This window comes from Oryx dammah, unplaced genomic scaffold (genome assembly GCF_014754425.2).
Source record: "Oryx dammah isolate SB20612 unplaced genomic scaffold, SCBI_Odam_1.1 HiC_scaffold_28, whole genome shotgun sequence".
In the NCBI taxonomy this organism is placed as follows: domain Eukaryota; kingdom Metazoa; phylum Chordata; class Mammalia; order Artiodactyla; family Bovidae; genus Oryx; species Oryx dammah.
The window spans coordinates 101,556,064-101,572,748 of record NW_024070212.1 but is presented as its reverse complement, the minus strand read 5'-3'; the positions used below and the strand labels follow the sequence as shown (position 1 = coordinate 101,572,748).

General features: G+C 45.9%; 1 protein-coding gene across 1 annotated transcript in view; it reads left to right on the top strand.

Moving 5' to 3' along the window:
- The window catches only part of RIMKLA (ribosomal modification protein rimK like family member A), a 35,511-nt gene extending 27,900 nt beyond the window's left edge, over positions 1-7,611 (top strand). The window contains exon 5 of the mRNA XM_040231511.1: positions 4,057-7,611. Within this exon, the coding sequence (XP_040087445.1) occupies positions 4,057-4,547 (491 nt within the window). The 3' untranslated portion in view covers positions 4,548-7,611. The remainder of the gene's footprint in view (positions 1-4,056) is intronic.
- The last annotated feature ends 9,074 nt before the right edge of the window (positions 7,612-16,685 follow it).

Genomic DNA, 16,685 nt, shown 5'->3' with positions numbered 1-16,685 from the left:
GATGTCTTTGTTGTTCAGTTGCTCAGTCCACCTGTTTGTGACCCGGTGGACTGCAGCACGCCAGGCTTCCCTGTGTGACCCGGTAGACTGCAGCACGCCAGGCTTCCCTGCCCTTCACCATCTCAGGATGTTTGCACCCAGTCCAGGTGTCTAGATCCCTCCTATCTGGTCAGACCCTCTGCGAGGTGCCAGGATCACAGAGAGGAATTAGAAGCAAGCCCTTTCCCTTAGCAGTAAGCAGTCCAGGTCGGGGACAGGTGGGTATACGGGCCGTGACGGAGGTCAAACCAGGGAATGTCAGGACACTGCAATGTGATCCCTATCTCATAGGTGTTAGGACCTGGCAGTCCCCACTAAACAAGGGAGTGACAGGAGGACTGGTATTTGAGAAAAACTGACATCTGGAAAGAGGATGGATTGAAAGCAGAGGAGGGAGGCAGGGGAGCTGAGTTTGGAAACTGCGGCAACAGCTCAGGCCAAAAGTAAGGAGAGTCTAAAACTAAGGCAGTGGGGGTATTCCTTGGGGTTCCAGTGGCTCAGACTCTGCACTTTCACTGCTGAGGGCATGAGTTCAATCCCTGGTCTGGGAACTCCTGTGAGCAGTGTGGTATGGCCAAAAACAAAAAAATAGAAAGAAAGTGAGAAGTAAACCAAGGTAATGGCAGGAGACAGAGCATATGCTTTTACCTTGCATTGATAATTGACATTGTATTTCTCTTTTTTTTCTTTAATTGTGTTTTTCTTCTATATTTGATGTTATTAGAAAGCTGCAGTTTGTTTAGGTCAAATGCATAACCCCATCCCATTAACCTTTTGATAAGGCTTGTTTTCTGTTGTGGTGAATGGAGATGGTCCCAACGGCATGGCAACTCTTATGTTCATTACAGAAAGCTATTGTCAACTATTGTTATGAGTGGAATTTGTTGGTAATGTGAAAAAATACCCAGTTGTTATTTCCTAAATTGCCAGATGAGTGTATCAAGGCTGGTGACTAACGAAGAGGCCGAAACACCAATCCAGTCCTTCCAGGGTAGATGCTGATAGTGTAAGGATTAATGAGAGTCCTTGCCTTCAGGAAGTCTATAGTCCAGTAAAGAAGAAGACGTATGAACAGATCATTGTAAGATACAGTGACTTAAGTGCTGTGACAGAAGCAAAAGCTAGGCTGAGGTTGACACTGTACCTAGGATATTATCTCATTTAATTTTCATGACACTCCTATGTCTTGCCACAGTATCAAACCTTATGTGTTATCAGTTTGTCTTTCACAAAATTCATTCCTTAACTGGAAAATACACAGCTTTGTAATTTATCCATATTGCTTTTTTTTTTTTTTTTGATGAACTGTTTTAAAGCTGCCTAAAACCTTTTCCTCACACAGTGTAATAAGTGGTGGAAAGGCAGAGTTAAGGTTTAAGTCATCAGTCTATGAGAATACAAGTGTTGTGTTTTTGTCATTTTTTTAAACCACTTGATGTGTTTATTTTGGCTATGCTGGGTCTTTGTTGCTTTGCATGGGCTTTGTCTGGTTGTGATGAGTGGGGGCTCCTCTTCCTCACAGTGCACAGGCTTCTCGCTGCAGTGGTTTCTCTTGCTGCAGAGTACGGGCTCTGGAGTGCCCGCTTCAGTGGTTGTGGGCACGGGGTTTAGTTGCCCTGAGGCATGTGAGATCTTCCTGGACCAGGGCTCTAACCTGTGCCCCCTGAACTGGCAGGCGGATCCTTATCCTACTGGACCATGAAGGAAGTCCCAAGTGCTATCTTTGCAGGAAGACTGCTGCTGCTGCTAAGTCGCTTCAGTCGTGTCTGACTCTGTGCGACCCCATAGACAGCAGCCCACCAGGCTCCCCCATCCCTGGGATTCTCCAGGCAAGAACACTGGAGTGGGTTGCCATTTCCTTCTCCAATGCATGAAAGTGAAAAGTGAACGTCAAGTCGCTAAGTCACTTCAGTCATGTCTGACTCTTAGCGACCCCATGGACTGCAGCCCACCAGGCTCCTCCATCTGTGGGATTTTCCAGGCAAGAGTACTGGAATGGGGTGCCATTGCCTTCTCCGGCAGGAAGGCTAAAGGGAGCCAATTAAATCTGAAGTCTTAGCTTTTAACAAGTGTGAGTAAGTAGGCTCTGTCTTGGTATGGGATTTTTGTCTCACAAGCCACTCTCAGAAAACAATAAGTTAATTTTGTTTCTTCTAGTTTCTTCTAAAGCATCCTCAATGTAGAAAAGTTAGGAAATATGACACAGTCAAATGAAAAAAAGATGTTTATCATTAATCCCACCATCTAGAGAGAAGGCAATGGCAACCAACTCCAGTTCTCTTGCCTGGAAAATCCCATGGACTGAGGAGCCTGGTAGGCTGCAGTCCATGGGGTCACTGAGAGTTGGACACAACTGAGCGACTTCACTTTCACTTTTCACTTTCATGCACTGGAGAAGGAAATGGCAACCCACTCCAGTGTTCTTGCCTGGAGAATCCCAGGGATTGGGGAGCCTGGTGGGCTGCGGTCTCTGGGGTCGCACAGAGTCAGACATGACTGAAGTGACTTAGCAGCAGCAGCAGCAGCAGAGACAACCAGTGTTAACATTTTGGTGGTCTTGTTTCTGACAGTGGGTTTTAGGTTTTTTTTTGCATAATCATGGTCATGCTGTACAGCCTTTATACCTTCTAAGTGTTAATATTTTCCCATGTGATCTCAAACTCACCATCATTTTTAGTAATGGTTGTAAACTATGCTCCTTTCTTCTGTTGTGAGCTACTTAGATGATAATATTTTATTTACTCATCAACAAATATCAAATGACTACTGTATACCAGTATTTTGATTTTCCAGTGTTTTAGATAACTCTGCCATCAGCATATTTGTGCATAAAGCTTTTTTCCCTATTATATAAGGTTATTCCCTTCATGGTGTGATGACTGGGTCAGAGCATTTTCTTTAACTCTAGAAAAGAGTATTGCTTTCATATTACTTTCTCAGAGAGTATCCTGATTTCCATGCAGACCTTTTGTGAGTAATAAAAATGCCCATTTCGCTGCCTCTCACCAGCATACCCCCTTCCTTTGAAAGGTCATTTGACTCATCAGTTGGTGTCTGGTATGGTTGCCAAAATTTGGCCTCTGTACACTGGGACTGGATTAAATCTCGGAGACAGAGTTTTGGGAGAAGTAGAAAGAAATTCTACAGGTAACTCAGTTGGTAAAGATCCACCTGCAATGCAGGAGACCCCGGTTTGCTTCCTGGGTCGGGAAGTTCCCCTGGAAAAGGGGTGGGCTACCCACTCCAGGATTCTTGGACTCTCCCTGGTGGCTCAGATGGTAAAGAATCCTCCTGCAGTGTGGCAGCCCTGGGTTCAACCCTAAGTTGAGAGGATCCCCTGGAGGAGGGCATGGCAACCCACTCCAGTATTCTTGTCTGGAGCATGCTATGGACAGAGGAGCCTGGTGGGCTATAGTCCACAGGGTTGCAAAGAGTCAGACATGACTGAGCAACTAAGCACAGCACAGCACCAAGAGAAATCGCTTTATTGCTTTGCCAGGCAAAAGGGGCCACAGTGGGCCAATGCCCACAGGACCGTGTGTCCCACCCTGGAGGGGTAGTGAGGAGTCTCGTAGTATTCAGGGAGCTGCGCACGATCAGCCATGGACATTCTTCTTATTGATCAGTGATGAGATAATGGGGACTCGGCATCATCAACCTTCTGGTTCCTACTAGTCTGAGGTCTGCATGCTGTGGACAGCATACAGTTAACTTCTTCAGCCTGGTGAGGGTTTCAGTATTTGCAAAACAGCTCAAAGGACATGGCTCAGAATATTATCTATAGTCCTTGAGGGAAAGCTAAAGGTCCTTGCTTTGTTTAATGGCTAAAGTATTATTATTTTGTCTTGCTGGACTGTTTTCCTTTCTTTCTGCATGTTCTCACTTCTCTGATTAAATTTATTCTTTGACTACAGTTTTTCTGCAGACAAAAGGCAGGCGGAGAACCTGGGTGAGGGTCTTTTCTGGGAAGCCCCCGTAGGGTCCTGCTCGATTAGTGTCACTGTGATTTCCCCACAGGTGGCGTGGGCGTCATGTGCCCACTGACGGAACAAGGCAAGCAGCTGGCTATCCAGGTGTCCAACATCCTGGGCATGGACTTCTGTGGCATCGATCTTCTCATCATGGACGATGGCTCCTTTGTGGTGTGTGAGGCAAATGCCAATGTGGGCTTCCTAGCCTTCGACCAGGCATGCAACTTAGATGTGGGCGGGATCATTGCAGACTACACCATGTCCTTGCTGCCCAACAGGCAGACCGGGAAGATGGCCGTCCTCCCAGGCTTGTCTAGCCCCAGGGAGAAGAAAGAGCCAGATGGCTGTGCTTCAGCTCAGGGAGTTGTGGAGAGCGTCTATGCCATCAACAGTGGGTCTACCTCCAGCGAGAGTGAGCCTGAACTGGGAGAGATCCGGGCTTCCTCAGCCAGCACAGCGGGGGCCCCGGCCCCCATGCTGCCTGACCCCAGCTACAACATTAACACCAGGATTGCTTCAGAATTAAAACTTAAGTGAATTCCTGCTTTTTGGCAGCACTGAAACCAAATCCTACTGCTTCCCTAGTAGTTTTGAGCGAATAAAATCTGGACTAGTGTGATTTCATTTGCACAGAAACTAGAAATCCCATCTGGGCACTCGGCATTCTTTCTAATGATGATTTAAGCAAATGGCCTAGCTTTGTGGTTTTTAGAAACACTAGTATAAAAACCCTCACCGAGAACAACATCCTGACCGACTGATTTGAGACCGATGTCTGCTGCGAGCACTTGGATGTTACAGCTGCCTTGGGGCTCTGACTCTGTGCTGTGCTTTGGCTTTTAGCAGTGGAGCCCGTTAAGTTGGAACTGCTCCTGGAGATACTGTACAAAAGAGCAACCACCCGACAGAGGCACGTGCAGAAGAGGTGGAATGTGACTGCAGTTGTGTGCTCTGCATTAAGAGTGTGTGTGTGTGTGTGTGTGCGCACGCCCATGTGTGTGTGAGAGAGATGCTCAGAGAATACACAGTCCCGATGCTGTTAAAGAATCAGTCTCTGCTCCCCATCAATCACCGTCTTGACCATATTTCTCTGACACTCAGGATATGGTGTTTCAAAGGGAGCTTCCTCATTAGCATCTTCAATGAAGCACTTTGTAGAAAGTGAGATTGAGCGTCCTTTGACTTCAGTGGTTGGCAGACATCCTGCTCTGTAACTGGGGCTTTCTACAAACTGCCAAGTATATAGACCCTGCTTCAACTAACGCCAGCCCCAGCAGCCTCTTGCACCTTTGCTGCCTTTGGCCTCAGCTGGAAATGCATTTCAATGAGCTAGTGGCCACACACTTCCTTCCTTAAGCGTGCACTAGAACACCATGGACTTCTTTTCAGTGGACTCCTGTTCACTTGACATCAGAAGCCAGTGGGTTTTTAATCCTAGAGAGCTACTGAAAAATAATCATTCCCCCCTTCCTCTGCTGAAACTGTGTACTTAGCTATAGGAGATTTTCTCATACAAGTTGGTGTTGTGGGCCTGTTGGGTAGATAGAGCCATTGGAAACACACTCCAGTCCCATTGACATACTAGTCTTACGCAGGTTAAGACTACCCATACTAGTCTTACTAGTCTTACTCACTTTTCCACACTGGGGAGATTCCGGTATCAAGGATAACTCATTGCACATCTTATGGGGGATGGTGAAGAGAAGTGGATAATGTTGACATGACACCAAGTTCTTTCCATTTTAACTCTTCGAGCGGTAGATGATGACCCTTCCCTTAGGAGAAATCACAGAGATGGCGTCTTCCATTTCTGCTTGTATGAAGTATGACAGAAATGAACACAGCTACCTTTTTAACCAAATAAACTAGAACACATGCACTCAAGAGTCACCCTGATGGTACTTACTTCCTTGGGAGGACTTACTCTTGAGCTGCAGTGTTCCATGTGCCAAGACCACATAGACTTCCTGTTTGGAATTATCTTTGAAGCCATGCAAGAAAAGAGGCCTCACCACCTTATAGTCAGACCTCATTTTTTACATCACTCCTCCCCAGAGGTCATCCCAAGCTCCATCACTCATTTTACTTAGACTTCTAATGCTCTTTGGCTGTTAAAAAAAATCATTCCTCAAAAAAGAAATCTACCCTTCAAGGACAAAGACCAACAACATTAAGGAAGCTTACAGGTGGATAGCTCCAAGGAGGGTCCTAGAAATGTCTGAGTAAGGCTAGCTTCCCTCGACTAAACACACATCTTCCCAAGGTGACTAGTTTGAAGGCAGCAACACCCATTTGGGTGTATGAATTCCTGAACTTCTGTAATGTAAAATGTGTGTCAAGTCAAACTAGTCCGTTTTCTTTCACAACACAATTAAATAGAAACTGGCTTTGAAAATACTGTGGCTAAAATCAGATCTCACTAAGTAGCAGTTGTACAGCTGAACACTGGCACCGTGTAATGGAGATGTCCTACACAGTCGTAGTTTAAATACAGTCAATATAAGGTGCATGCCACTGAGCTGAGACTCCAGCCATGTGTCTGTGCAGTTGAAAAATGATAATCCTTCACCTTTAGTATAGGTTAAGACATGTACCTTATCTTTACCACTCAGGGTGGGTTTAGCAGAATGGTTCTCGGTCTGTTCTCGTTGGAATTGGCCGGATGCTTTCTATGTAAACCTCTGAACCAAGTGATGACCTGCTGGAAGCTGCATCCACTCCTTCCCACAGTTTAGTGTAAGCTCAGTCTCTCCATTTTACCTAAGGGGATGATAGTGGGCCCCATCCTGAGCAGAGCAGCTAGAGGATGCTTCCAGAGTTGTCAAGAGGGGCCCGTTTTCCAGCTGCCAGTGACATCTGTAGTCGTTGGCATCATGCTCGGAACCCAGGCCTATCTAGAAGCAGAGAAAGCTGGGGCACAGCTGGGTCATAGCCTCGCTCCAGGATTTCCCACTCTGGCTGTGGGCCCTGTGAGCCTCAGCCAGATGGCTGGGCCAGCCTCGTCACAGCTGCCCACAGGGCCTGCTGGAGGGAACATGGGGCACAGAGCCAGCTCCTCATTCTGATTCTCCCCTTCAACAGCTGATAACCCTATACAATCAAGTTGACTCTGACCTCGATTTTTCCATTCTTCTGATAGGGGATATGCCTATCTTATTTACCTCTTGAGGGCGGTGTGCTTTGAGGTTGAAGTGAGTGAATTAATGAGACTGCATTATGTGGGAGGTGGTAGAGAGATGCCTATAGCATCTGGTTTTTAACAGTTTCCCATCACCCCTCCTCTGGGAGGAGTTAAAGAAAGAGACCATAAATTCTTGGCATTAGCACACTAAACAGGGGTGGGGGGCCTGAAAATGGATGCAGCTTCTCAGAGGTCTTATGACCTAAAAGGAGTAATGTATTCAGCCTTCTGGATGTATCGTATGTAACCTGAAACTCTTGACTGCTGTATCAACTAACAGTCTTCCTTATGTAACATAAATTGCAGTGTCTGAATACAGTCTTCCCATTATCTGGTAGTAGCATCTTGAAACTGGTCAAAACTTGAATGCCAATAGCTCAGTCACTCAGAATATATATGATTCTGCACTTTGGAAAAATGTCTTCATGCTGTTCGTCTGATTGCTGAGGGTTATGGGTATCCCCCCTTGAAGGTGGATTTGAGGCTTTAGGTTGTGAGGGTCTGATCAACAATGTAAGTGGATCATAAGCCATTAGTATCATGATTGCAGACTCAGCGCCTGCAACTCAGAGGGGATTCCATGACCACTGGGGAAGGGATGAGGAAGAGGGGAAACGATGAGGAAGAAAGAGAAGGAGAAAGGTCTGGAATAGTTTTGTGACATTTTGGTGGAAGTGGGATCATCTGAAATTCTAGTGGGAAAAGGAAGAAATGGCTCTTTGGTGAGTTGCTTGAATGAAAGAATCATGAATATGCATTGATTAGAGGTAGGGATCTAACCTACTTGTTAGATTAGAAACTATTCTGTGTAAAGAAAATGAGATACATGGATTCCCATCTACCTTGGCAGAAGTAGGAGAGACACATCCCTTTTTTAAGTCCTGATGAAGGCTGGTCTTGAGAATGCTCTTAATGTAAATCAGGAAGATTGAAGCAGCTAGCTTCAATCACCGGAGAAGGCGATGGCACCCCACTCCAGTACTCCTGTCTGGAAAATCCCATGGACAGAGGAGCCTGGTAGGCTGCAGTCCATGGGGTCGCAAAGAGTCGGACACGACTGAGCGACTTCCCTTTCACTTTTCACTTTCATGCACTGGAGAAGGAAATGGCAACCCACTCCAGTGTTCTTGCCTGGAGAGTCCCTGGGACGGGGGAGCCTGGTGGGCTGCCGTCTATGGGGTCACACAGAGTCGGACATGACTGAAGTGACTTAGCAGCAGCAGCAGCAGCAGCTTCAATCACTCAGGTAAGAGCTGACCCTCCTGGAAGTGAGTGACCAAGAAAGCTATGTGCAGGCGATCATAGAACCATGTCAGAGGGTGAGTCCAAAGTCAGCAAAATGGTCTAATACTTCTTATGCACCTGAAGGTGAGCAGGCTTCTATCTGCTGTTATGCTGATGTTTTGGAAAGAGCCCTCTTGTCACTCTCCCTGGAGTTAGCATTCCTAGACCTGCTGCTATAGCCTAATATTAATAGAAAACCTGGGGCTGGTTATGGCTGCTTCTGAAACTCCAGCTCAGACTGTGGCTTAAAATGTTGTCATCCAGAAGACCACCCAGTTCAGGAATATGTTGTCTTAATCCTTTCTTAAAACTGTACTACATTTTCTTTCCAAGTCTGTGGCTAGACTGCAGCCTGCCCTTCTGAAACACACAGCTGAGTTTGAAAACCTTGTCCCTTCAAGCGTTTCCACTTCCTTCTCCAGGTGAAGTTCCCACACTGACCTGTGGCACTGTCCCAAGCCCTGTGCTGGCATCCCAACCTTGTAGGGAAGCCTTGCTCTGCCGTTTCATATTCACTGGGGCTCAGAGGTGAAACTAAGAAGGTCACCCACCAAGCCAGATTTGAGGCCACAGAAGAGCAGGACTTTGGAACCAGTTCAGATGGAAATCTGAATCCCGGAGACCATGTTCACCTAGCTGGTCAGCAGCAAGGCTGGGACCCAGGCAGTCTGGTTCCCCACTGGTTTGGCATACTGCCAGGGGTGTCTCTGTTCTTCCATGGCACTCAATATTTGCTGCCATCCTAGAGCCAACCTGTACCCATCCCCCTTCTGCTGAGCCTCTGCTCTGGATCAACATGGTGTGAAGGATTCAGCTCCTGGATGTGACTTTCAGGTAAGAGCTTCAGAGGTGTATATGAGATTTCCAGGTGCATGCTGGCTTATCACCTGTGCTTTCTGTGGACCAGCCAAGAGCATATAGCCCCCATCTTACCCCCATCAGTGGTGGGATGTGAGAGAAGGCCCCTGCCAAGCTGACTGAAGGCTTCCTTGGCCCCAGTTTGATTCACGTTCCCTCACTGCAGAATGTGTTGGATTTCCACAGGCCTTAGTGGGCACCCCCCACCGTCATGGATGCCAAGGGCATAAAGGCCCCAAGCTTCTCCCATCAGGCACACCTGAGGGGGAATCCTGATCTATAAACATGTTAGTTGCAACCAGCCGCAAAGTCAAAAGTTTCCTTCCACTCACAGGTCCATAGGACATCCCCTTATGGCCAGCCACTAGGAAAGATTCTTGCCTGCTGTAGCCTGTGTGTCAGCTGAGGACACCCTGCTCCTTGAGATCCAGAGAAGTCTGCTGACTGGGCCTTTGGAACTCCATGATTTCTAAGGGACTTATATTTTGGGCAGTCACTGCTGACTCCAGACTTCTGCTTCCTCATCTTAAGCGACAGTGGTGTCTCATCTCTGCACTGCCTCCGCTGAGACGTGCTCATTTCTCACCCCTACTTCCACACACACCAAAATTCAAATGAGTCAGCATGGGCGTGGGTGCCTGTGTGTGTTTCGGTGATGTGGGAGGAAATGGGAGCCTTTACAGCAATGCAGACAGGGAGCCCCCATTCATAAAACACTCCTTTGATACCCTACAGAAGAATCTACTCACCTTCCACCCCACATAATATCTGTCTCCTTTCCTGTGTGCATACGGGCTAAGTTGCTTCAGTCGTGTCCAACTCTTTGTGATGCTGTGGACTGTAGCCCATCAAGCTCCCCTGTCCATGAGATTCTCCAGGCAAGAGTACTGGAGTGGGTTGCCATTCCTTCTCCAGGGGATCTTCCCAACCCAGGGATCGAACCCACATCTCTTACATCTTCTGCATTGGCAGGAGGGTTCTTTACAACTAGTGCCACCTGGGAAACCCTTCTTGGGACAAACAAAATCCATTATGTTCTCGTGGACGGCAGCACAGTCCTTCCTTTTTTATTTGATTTTTTAAAATTTGATTCCTGCCAACACCCCTACCTTCAAGATTTCACTTTCAACCATGGGTGGCTTATTAGAGGCATCTTCCTGAACAAAGATCACTCCCTCCTCAAGAGGAACTCAAATGCTGTCCCTTAGGGTGATACATTGTTCATTCCCACTACCCTAGCCAGGCATGGCAACCACCATAATCACCATTAGCTGTCAGGGTCATCATGCTTTATGGAAGCCAACACAGATCAATGTAAATGGTGCTGGTTTGAGTTACCCAGGTTCAAATCCTGGCTTGATAACTTATGGCTTATGTGACCTCAGGAAAGCCACTTAATCTTGCTTAACCTTTGCATCATCACCTATAAATGTGGTAGATAAACACAGTCTTGAATGTGAAGCTCTTAACCACAGATCTGGCTTTCAGCAGTTTTCCTCTTCTTGCTTGCTTCACTGTCAGCAATCACAAACAGCTCCCGCTGTGATCATGGCTCAGTGCCAAGGGATAAAAGCTGGCAGACAGCAGCTTTACAGCTGGGAAAAGAGATGCAGGGGAGGGAGGGGACAGGGCTGGTGGCTGCTCAAGCATGCTGTGGTTTAGGCTTAATGACTGAAAGGTCCCATCTATCCTCGAGATTCTGTGATGCTCTAGTGTGAGATAGGGAGGGTGTATCTGGCTTAGAAAAATCCTAGAGGATAGGCTGCCACAGACAACTGGGAGGCTGGAGAGCAGAGAAGCAGCGTGACCTTGGATGATTTAGCACCTGGCTTCTTTGGCTCTTCCTGTATAAGGTTTACTGGCTTTGCATCAGATGGAAGGAGGAGATGCCAGGGATTTGAATTAAATCTGTCAAACAGAGGGTGAGGGGAGTCAGAAGGCTGGGGGAAGGGGGTAAGCTGTGTAGGGAACTCTGATAGTCCGACAGCACCATCTGGACTTGGCAGGGATGTCAGCCTTGAGAGCAGATGGAACTAGCCAATAAAGCAGCTGAAGTTCTGCGGCCCTAGGCCTGGCCCCCATCGGACCCCCAGGATCTCCTGTTTAGAAGGAACACTGATTCTACTATCTGGAGAGAGCATGGTCTCTTAGTCTAGAACTAAGAAAGGTCTTCGTGGTGGCAGGACCAGGCAGGTGGCTGATTTGTTTAGTTCCACCCAGGGGTCCCCAGAGTACCTGTGGTGTGCTGTACCAGATTGGACCAGCCCATGAGAGTGGATTGTTACCTTTTCAGGAATTTTGTGAGCTGGTTGTTAAAGGCAGCCATCATGCAAGCCTGCCAGGCTCCTCTGTCCATGGGATTCTCCAGGCAAGAATACTGAAGTGGGTTGCCATGCCCTTCTCCAGGGAATCTTCCCAACCCAGGGATCGAACCCAGGTCTCCCACATTGCTGGTGGATTCTTTACCAGCTAAGCTACCAGGGAAGCCCAAATTAAATATATATTATATAAACCTACAATGAAAGTATATTTAAAACATAGGTAAAAAATAATCAAAACTCATCACTGCCTAATTATTTTACTACCTTTTACTATTGTCTGTGCTCCTGAGGTTATTGACATCTATTGTGTTTGTATAGTGGAAATGCCACAGAATGGTGTGCAGCTAAGCGTCTGTGCCCAACTGCCCTGTACAGTGACATCACGTTGGTAATCTGAAATCAACCATGGTGGGGATATCCACCCGCACAGAGATGGGCAAACACGATATATCGTTTCCCTCCCTGGGGAAATGCCTGTTAAACATTTATCAGCACACCAGTGCCAGTGGGTAACCAAGAGAGAAATTGATATACTGAAGAAATGAAACATCTTGGTTCCAGGGAGGTAGCATGTGTGATGGACTCCTCAGAAGCTAGTGTCATAATGTGCAAGACTGACTTGAAGAAAAACGCAAACACAGCTTCTCCGCTTGTTCTATTTTTTTGTGTTTTTTTTTTTTTCCACACATGAGAAATCTGTTTGGTTTGCTCCTGCACTTAGGAGTTTTTGAGGCTCTGTCTCACCTGTGGGCTACACTTCAGCTCAGTTCCCCCCAGAAAAGTGAATGTAGTTTTTCTTGCCTAACTGGCAAATGGAAGAGGTACCACAGAGATTTCCCTGGTGGCCCACAGGTTAAGGATCCGCTTTCCAAGGCAGGGGATGAGTTTTGATCACTTGTCAGGGAGCTTAGATTCCACGTGCTGTGGAGCAACTAAGCCTGTGCATCGCTGCAACTACCGAGCCCGCGTGCTGCAACCAGAGTCCATGTGCTGCAGTGAAAAATCCTGAACAATGCAATGCAGATCTTGCGGGCTGCAACTAAGACCCAATGCAGCCAAATAAATAAAAATAAATAAAATTTTTAAAAGAATATATCTTAACTAGTCACCCAAAGAGCTTGTTTCCAAGTGGTTTGAATAGTAATAATGATGTTAACTTCTCCCACAGAGAAGAAATCATTTCTAAATGACTATTTTGCTGGTTTTGGTTTTGATTAAAATTATTGCCATGGAACAGAATGTTTTGTTTGCCTTTGTCCCCAAATCTCTGTCCCTTTTGGTGGTTCTTTTTCAGTAAAAGTCACATGCTGAATCTACATTTTACTATTTTCATATCATAAAATGAGGAAAAGCCTTCATAGAAACTTTGTCCTATTCACTTGCACACCAGCTGCATTCTGAAAAACCGTAATTTTCCTTTCAAACGCAGAGTGCTGTCTGAATTGTAATGTTGCCAACTCTCAACTGTCAAGATGATGGAGGAAAATACCAATGCAGATGGTATGAGCTTGTCGTGGGCCTGCTCAGCATACTCTCCTGGACTGACTTTAGAATGAAGATGCAAATAGCAAGTGAGAGCTGAAAGCCACTGGGAATGGCTGTATGGTGCAGGAAGGGTCCCAGGGCACTGGAAGGATCTGGGTACCCACCGCAAGAACCTTTAGGACTTGTTTGCATGCCATTTCCAAAGACTTCCTGGGAGAAACAGTGATAAGAGCTTCAGGAACTAACTCCAGGCAGCCCTCGGCCTGAGGACCTTGAACGAAGGCTGTTCCCCAACTGATGAGGGTCAGGGAGCCCCCCCCCATGCCCCCACTGCCTAGGAAGAGAAGCATGGGGATAACGCTTCATTGTTGCAGCCAGGCTGCCGCTCTGTTGTGCCACCCACAATGTCCTTCAAGCAAACCCTGGGGAATGTGGCCCAAACTTCTTTTTTATTTTATATGAAATTCTTCAAACAACATAAAAGTAGAGAGGCTGGTTTAATGAATTCCTCCAGTTTTAAATTATCAAAATTTTCTATTTTTACTGTATCTACCTATTTCTTTTCTTGAGCATTTAAAAACAGTTCCCACACACCATATTTTTAAGACAGATTTCCGGCACTTCCCTGATGGTCCAGTGGTTAAGAATCTTCCTTCCGATGCAGGGGACATGGGACAGGGCCACTAAGCCCACTCACTGCACCTACCAAGCCCATGCACAGCAACTAGAGAGCCCACGGGCCAAGTCAACAAAAATTTCCTCATGATGCAGCGAAGATCTCGTGCAGCAACTAAGACCCAACACAGCCAAATGAATATCTTTTTTTAAAGTCTATTCCACTGGCTATCTATTTTACGTATGGTAACATATATGTTTCCATGCTACTCTCTCAATAGCCAGTTGGAATTTGCTACATGTCCCAGGGAGCTCAAACCAGTGCTCTGTGACAACCTAGAGGGGTGGGATGGTGTGGAACCTGGGAGGGGGATTCAGAAGGAGGGAACACATGTATACCTATGGCTGATTCATGCTGATGTATGGCAGAAACCAGCATAATATTGTAAAGCAATTATCCTCCAATTAAAAATAAACACATTTTTTAAAATGTCTATTCTACTTAAAAAAAAGAGCGAAATTCCCTTATGCCTGTACCACGTACAACAAAATTAAGAGTAATTCCTTGATTCTGTCTAATATCCAGTGCATAGAAACTTCCCCCAGTTGTCTCAGAAGAACTGGATTTACTGCACTGTGGACCAGTGTGCTCGATGGGGCCTGAGGTCCCCTGGGAAGGGTGGTACCTGCTTTCCCACCATCCCTTCTGTGGCTCTGGCAGAAACCATGCTGAAGAGGCCCCAGCAGAGAGGTCTTTAGGCTGGCTGCAGACACCTGCCCCAGGTGTTTTAGCTTGGGATTTCCTCTCCCCGAGGAAAAGAGCTGGCAGGACTTCCCCTCCTGGTTTCCGATGGTCCGGGGTCATCCCCTGAGACCGTTCCCACTTTGTGCTGCTGACACCCACCTGGCTGTCAGGCTGGTTCCCATTTCATGCTTTCCCTACAGCTGTGGTTTTCACTGCAGGAGTTTCCTCAATCAGCGAACACGCTTCCCCCAAGGATTACCGCTCTTCCCCTGGCCTCAGATCTACGGTACTCTCAGTGAATCACGGTTCTTCAGAGCTCCCAAGAGGCCTTGGCTTCTTCATTTGTTAGAAATTTTGGCTGAATCCCTTCTAAGTCAGACAAGATTTGAGTAGCAGGACCTTGTGTCACATCTAAAGGCCTAAAGAGACAGCAACCGGATGCACTGCTTGCTCAGGGATGTTCTTTTGTCTAAAGTGAGGGTCCTAAACTCCGGGATCTAATGCCTGATGGTCTGAGGTGGAGCTGATATAATAATGACAGAAATAAAGTGCACGATAAATGTAATGCACTTGAATCGTCTCAAAGCCACTCCACCCCTCTTGTCTGTGGAAAAATTGCTGTCCATGAAAATGGTCCCTAGGGCCAGAAAGGCTGGGGATCACAGCTCTAAAGAACATCATTATGACAATGGGTGATATCGGAATTAAAGTCTGTATTTATTCTTTGACAGTATCCTACTAATGATTTAGCCTACAGTCCACGGGGTCGCAAAGAGTCAGACATAACTGAGTGACTTCCCTTTCTTTACTAATGATTTATTTCCCAATTTCAATGATTGTACTAATGAGAATACATAAGAGAGTGTCCTGGTTTTTAGAAGATCCATACTGAGTATTGAGGGATAAAGGAGCATCATGTCTACAACTCACTTTCAAACAATTCAGAAAATAATGTGTATTTATGGAGATAAAATGATAAGGCAAATATGGTAAAATGTTAACGTCTGGGGAATCTGAGTGAAAGACATATGAGAATCCTTTGAATGAATACTCTGGATAAATCTGAAATTATGCCAGCCTCTTCTCCATTAAACATTCTGTTTCAGGGCATTTCCTGAGGCTCTTGTCCTTCTTTTTCTTCTCTTCCCTAGGTTGTCTCCTTCATTGTCAGAGTATTGATTACCATCTGCACGATGCTCTTGATCTCTCAAAGCCAGGCTTCTCTTCCTAATGTCAGATGGCATGTCCAGTTTCCTGCCTTTTCATCGCCCCTCAAATGTTTCATAAGTATCCTTAAACTCACCATGACCCAATCTGAGTTCACATTCTTCTCTCCCTCCCACAAACCTGCTCCTTTTCCAGGGCCTCCTCAAGTGAGGGCACAATGCTGACTACATGTTCAAACCAGAGGGAAGGGAAACACACCCCAGCAGTCATTTACGGCTGCTCTCCTGCCCCTACATCCAGTGTTTGTTTCTTGTGGTAAAATTTGACTTTCAAGGCCTGAATAGTCTTTACTCATTGAAAACTTTTCTTCCTTATTCTTGGAGATGTTCTAGGATTGTTTCTTGTTTGCAAGCAAGGGACAACATTTATAATATATGATCTTGGTTTTATATCCTGATCTCAATAGTAAGATTGCTTACATGCTTTTCAAATCTGCTGTTTATTTAAATATTTATTAATTATTGAAACTGTCTGTATAGGGATATATATTAAATAAAATATTTATCTCCATCTCATCATCATCCATCTGATGAATATCAGGAAAGATGTACTTTTTCTAGCAAACAAAATGATGACATTGTTTGTCATTCAAGTAATGCTTCATTATCTTTTCTGAAGCACCTGCTTTGCCAGATGTGTGTTTTGTTCCTGAGATACATTATGCTTCATAGAGCAATTGTGAATACAGAAGCCTCACTTGCATGGCGCACATCTATAGTAGGGCGTACTGGTGGCAGAGCACTGTGGTGTGCTGAAGTCGTGCAATCACAAAATATTGGTAAGTGGGTACTCAGAGCAACTACTCAATGTCAATCTTTGTTAAATAAAGGTTCGTAGACAAAATGACATAATTTGTAACAGTGCATGTGTACTTGCTAGTAGAGAACATTTATCCAGCCCTTTCAGAAATGATCCCTCAGCTCCACACCTGCAAATTCAATTGAAGATGCTTAGGGAAG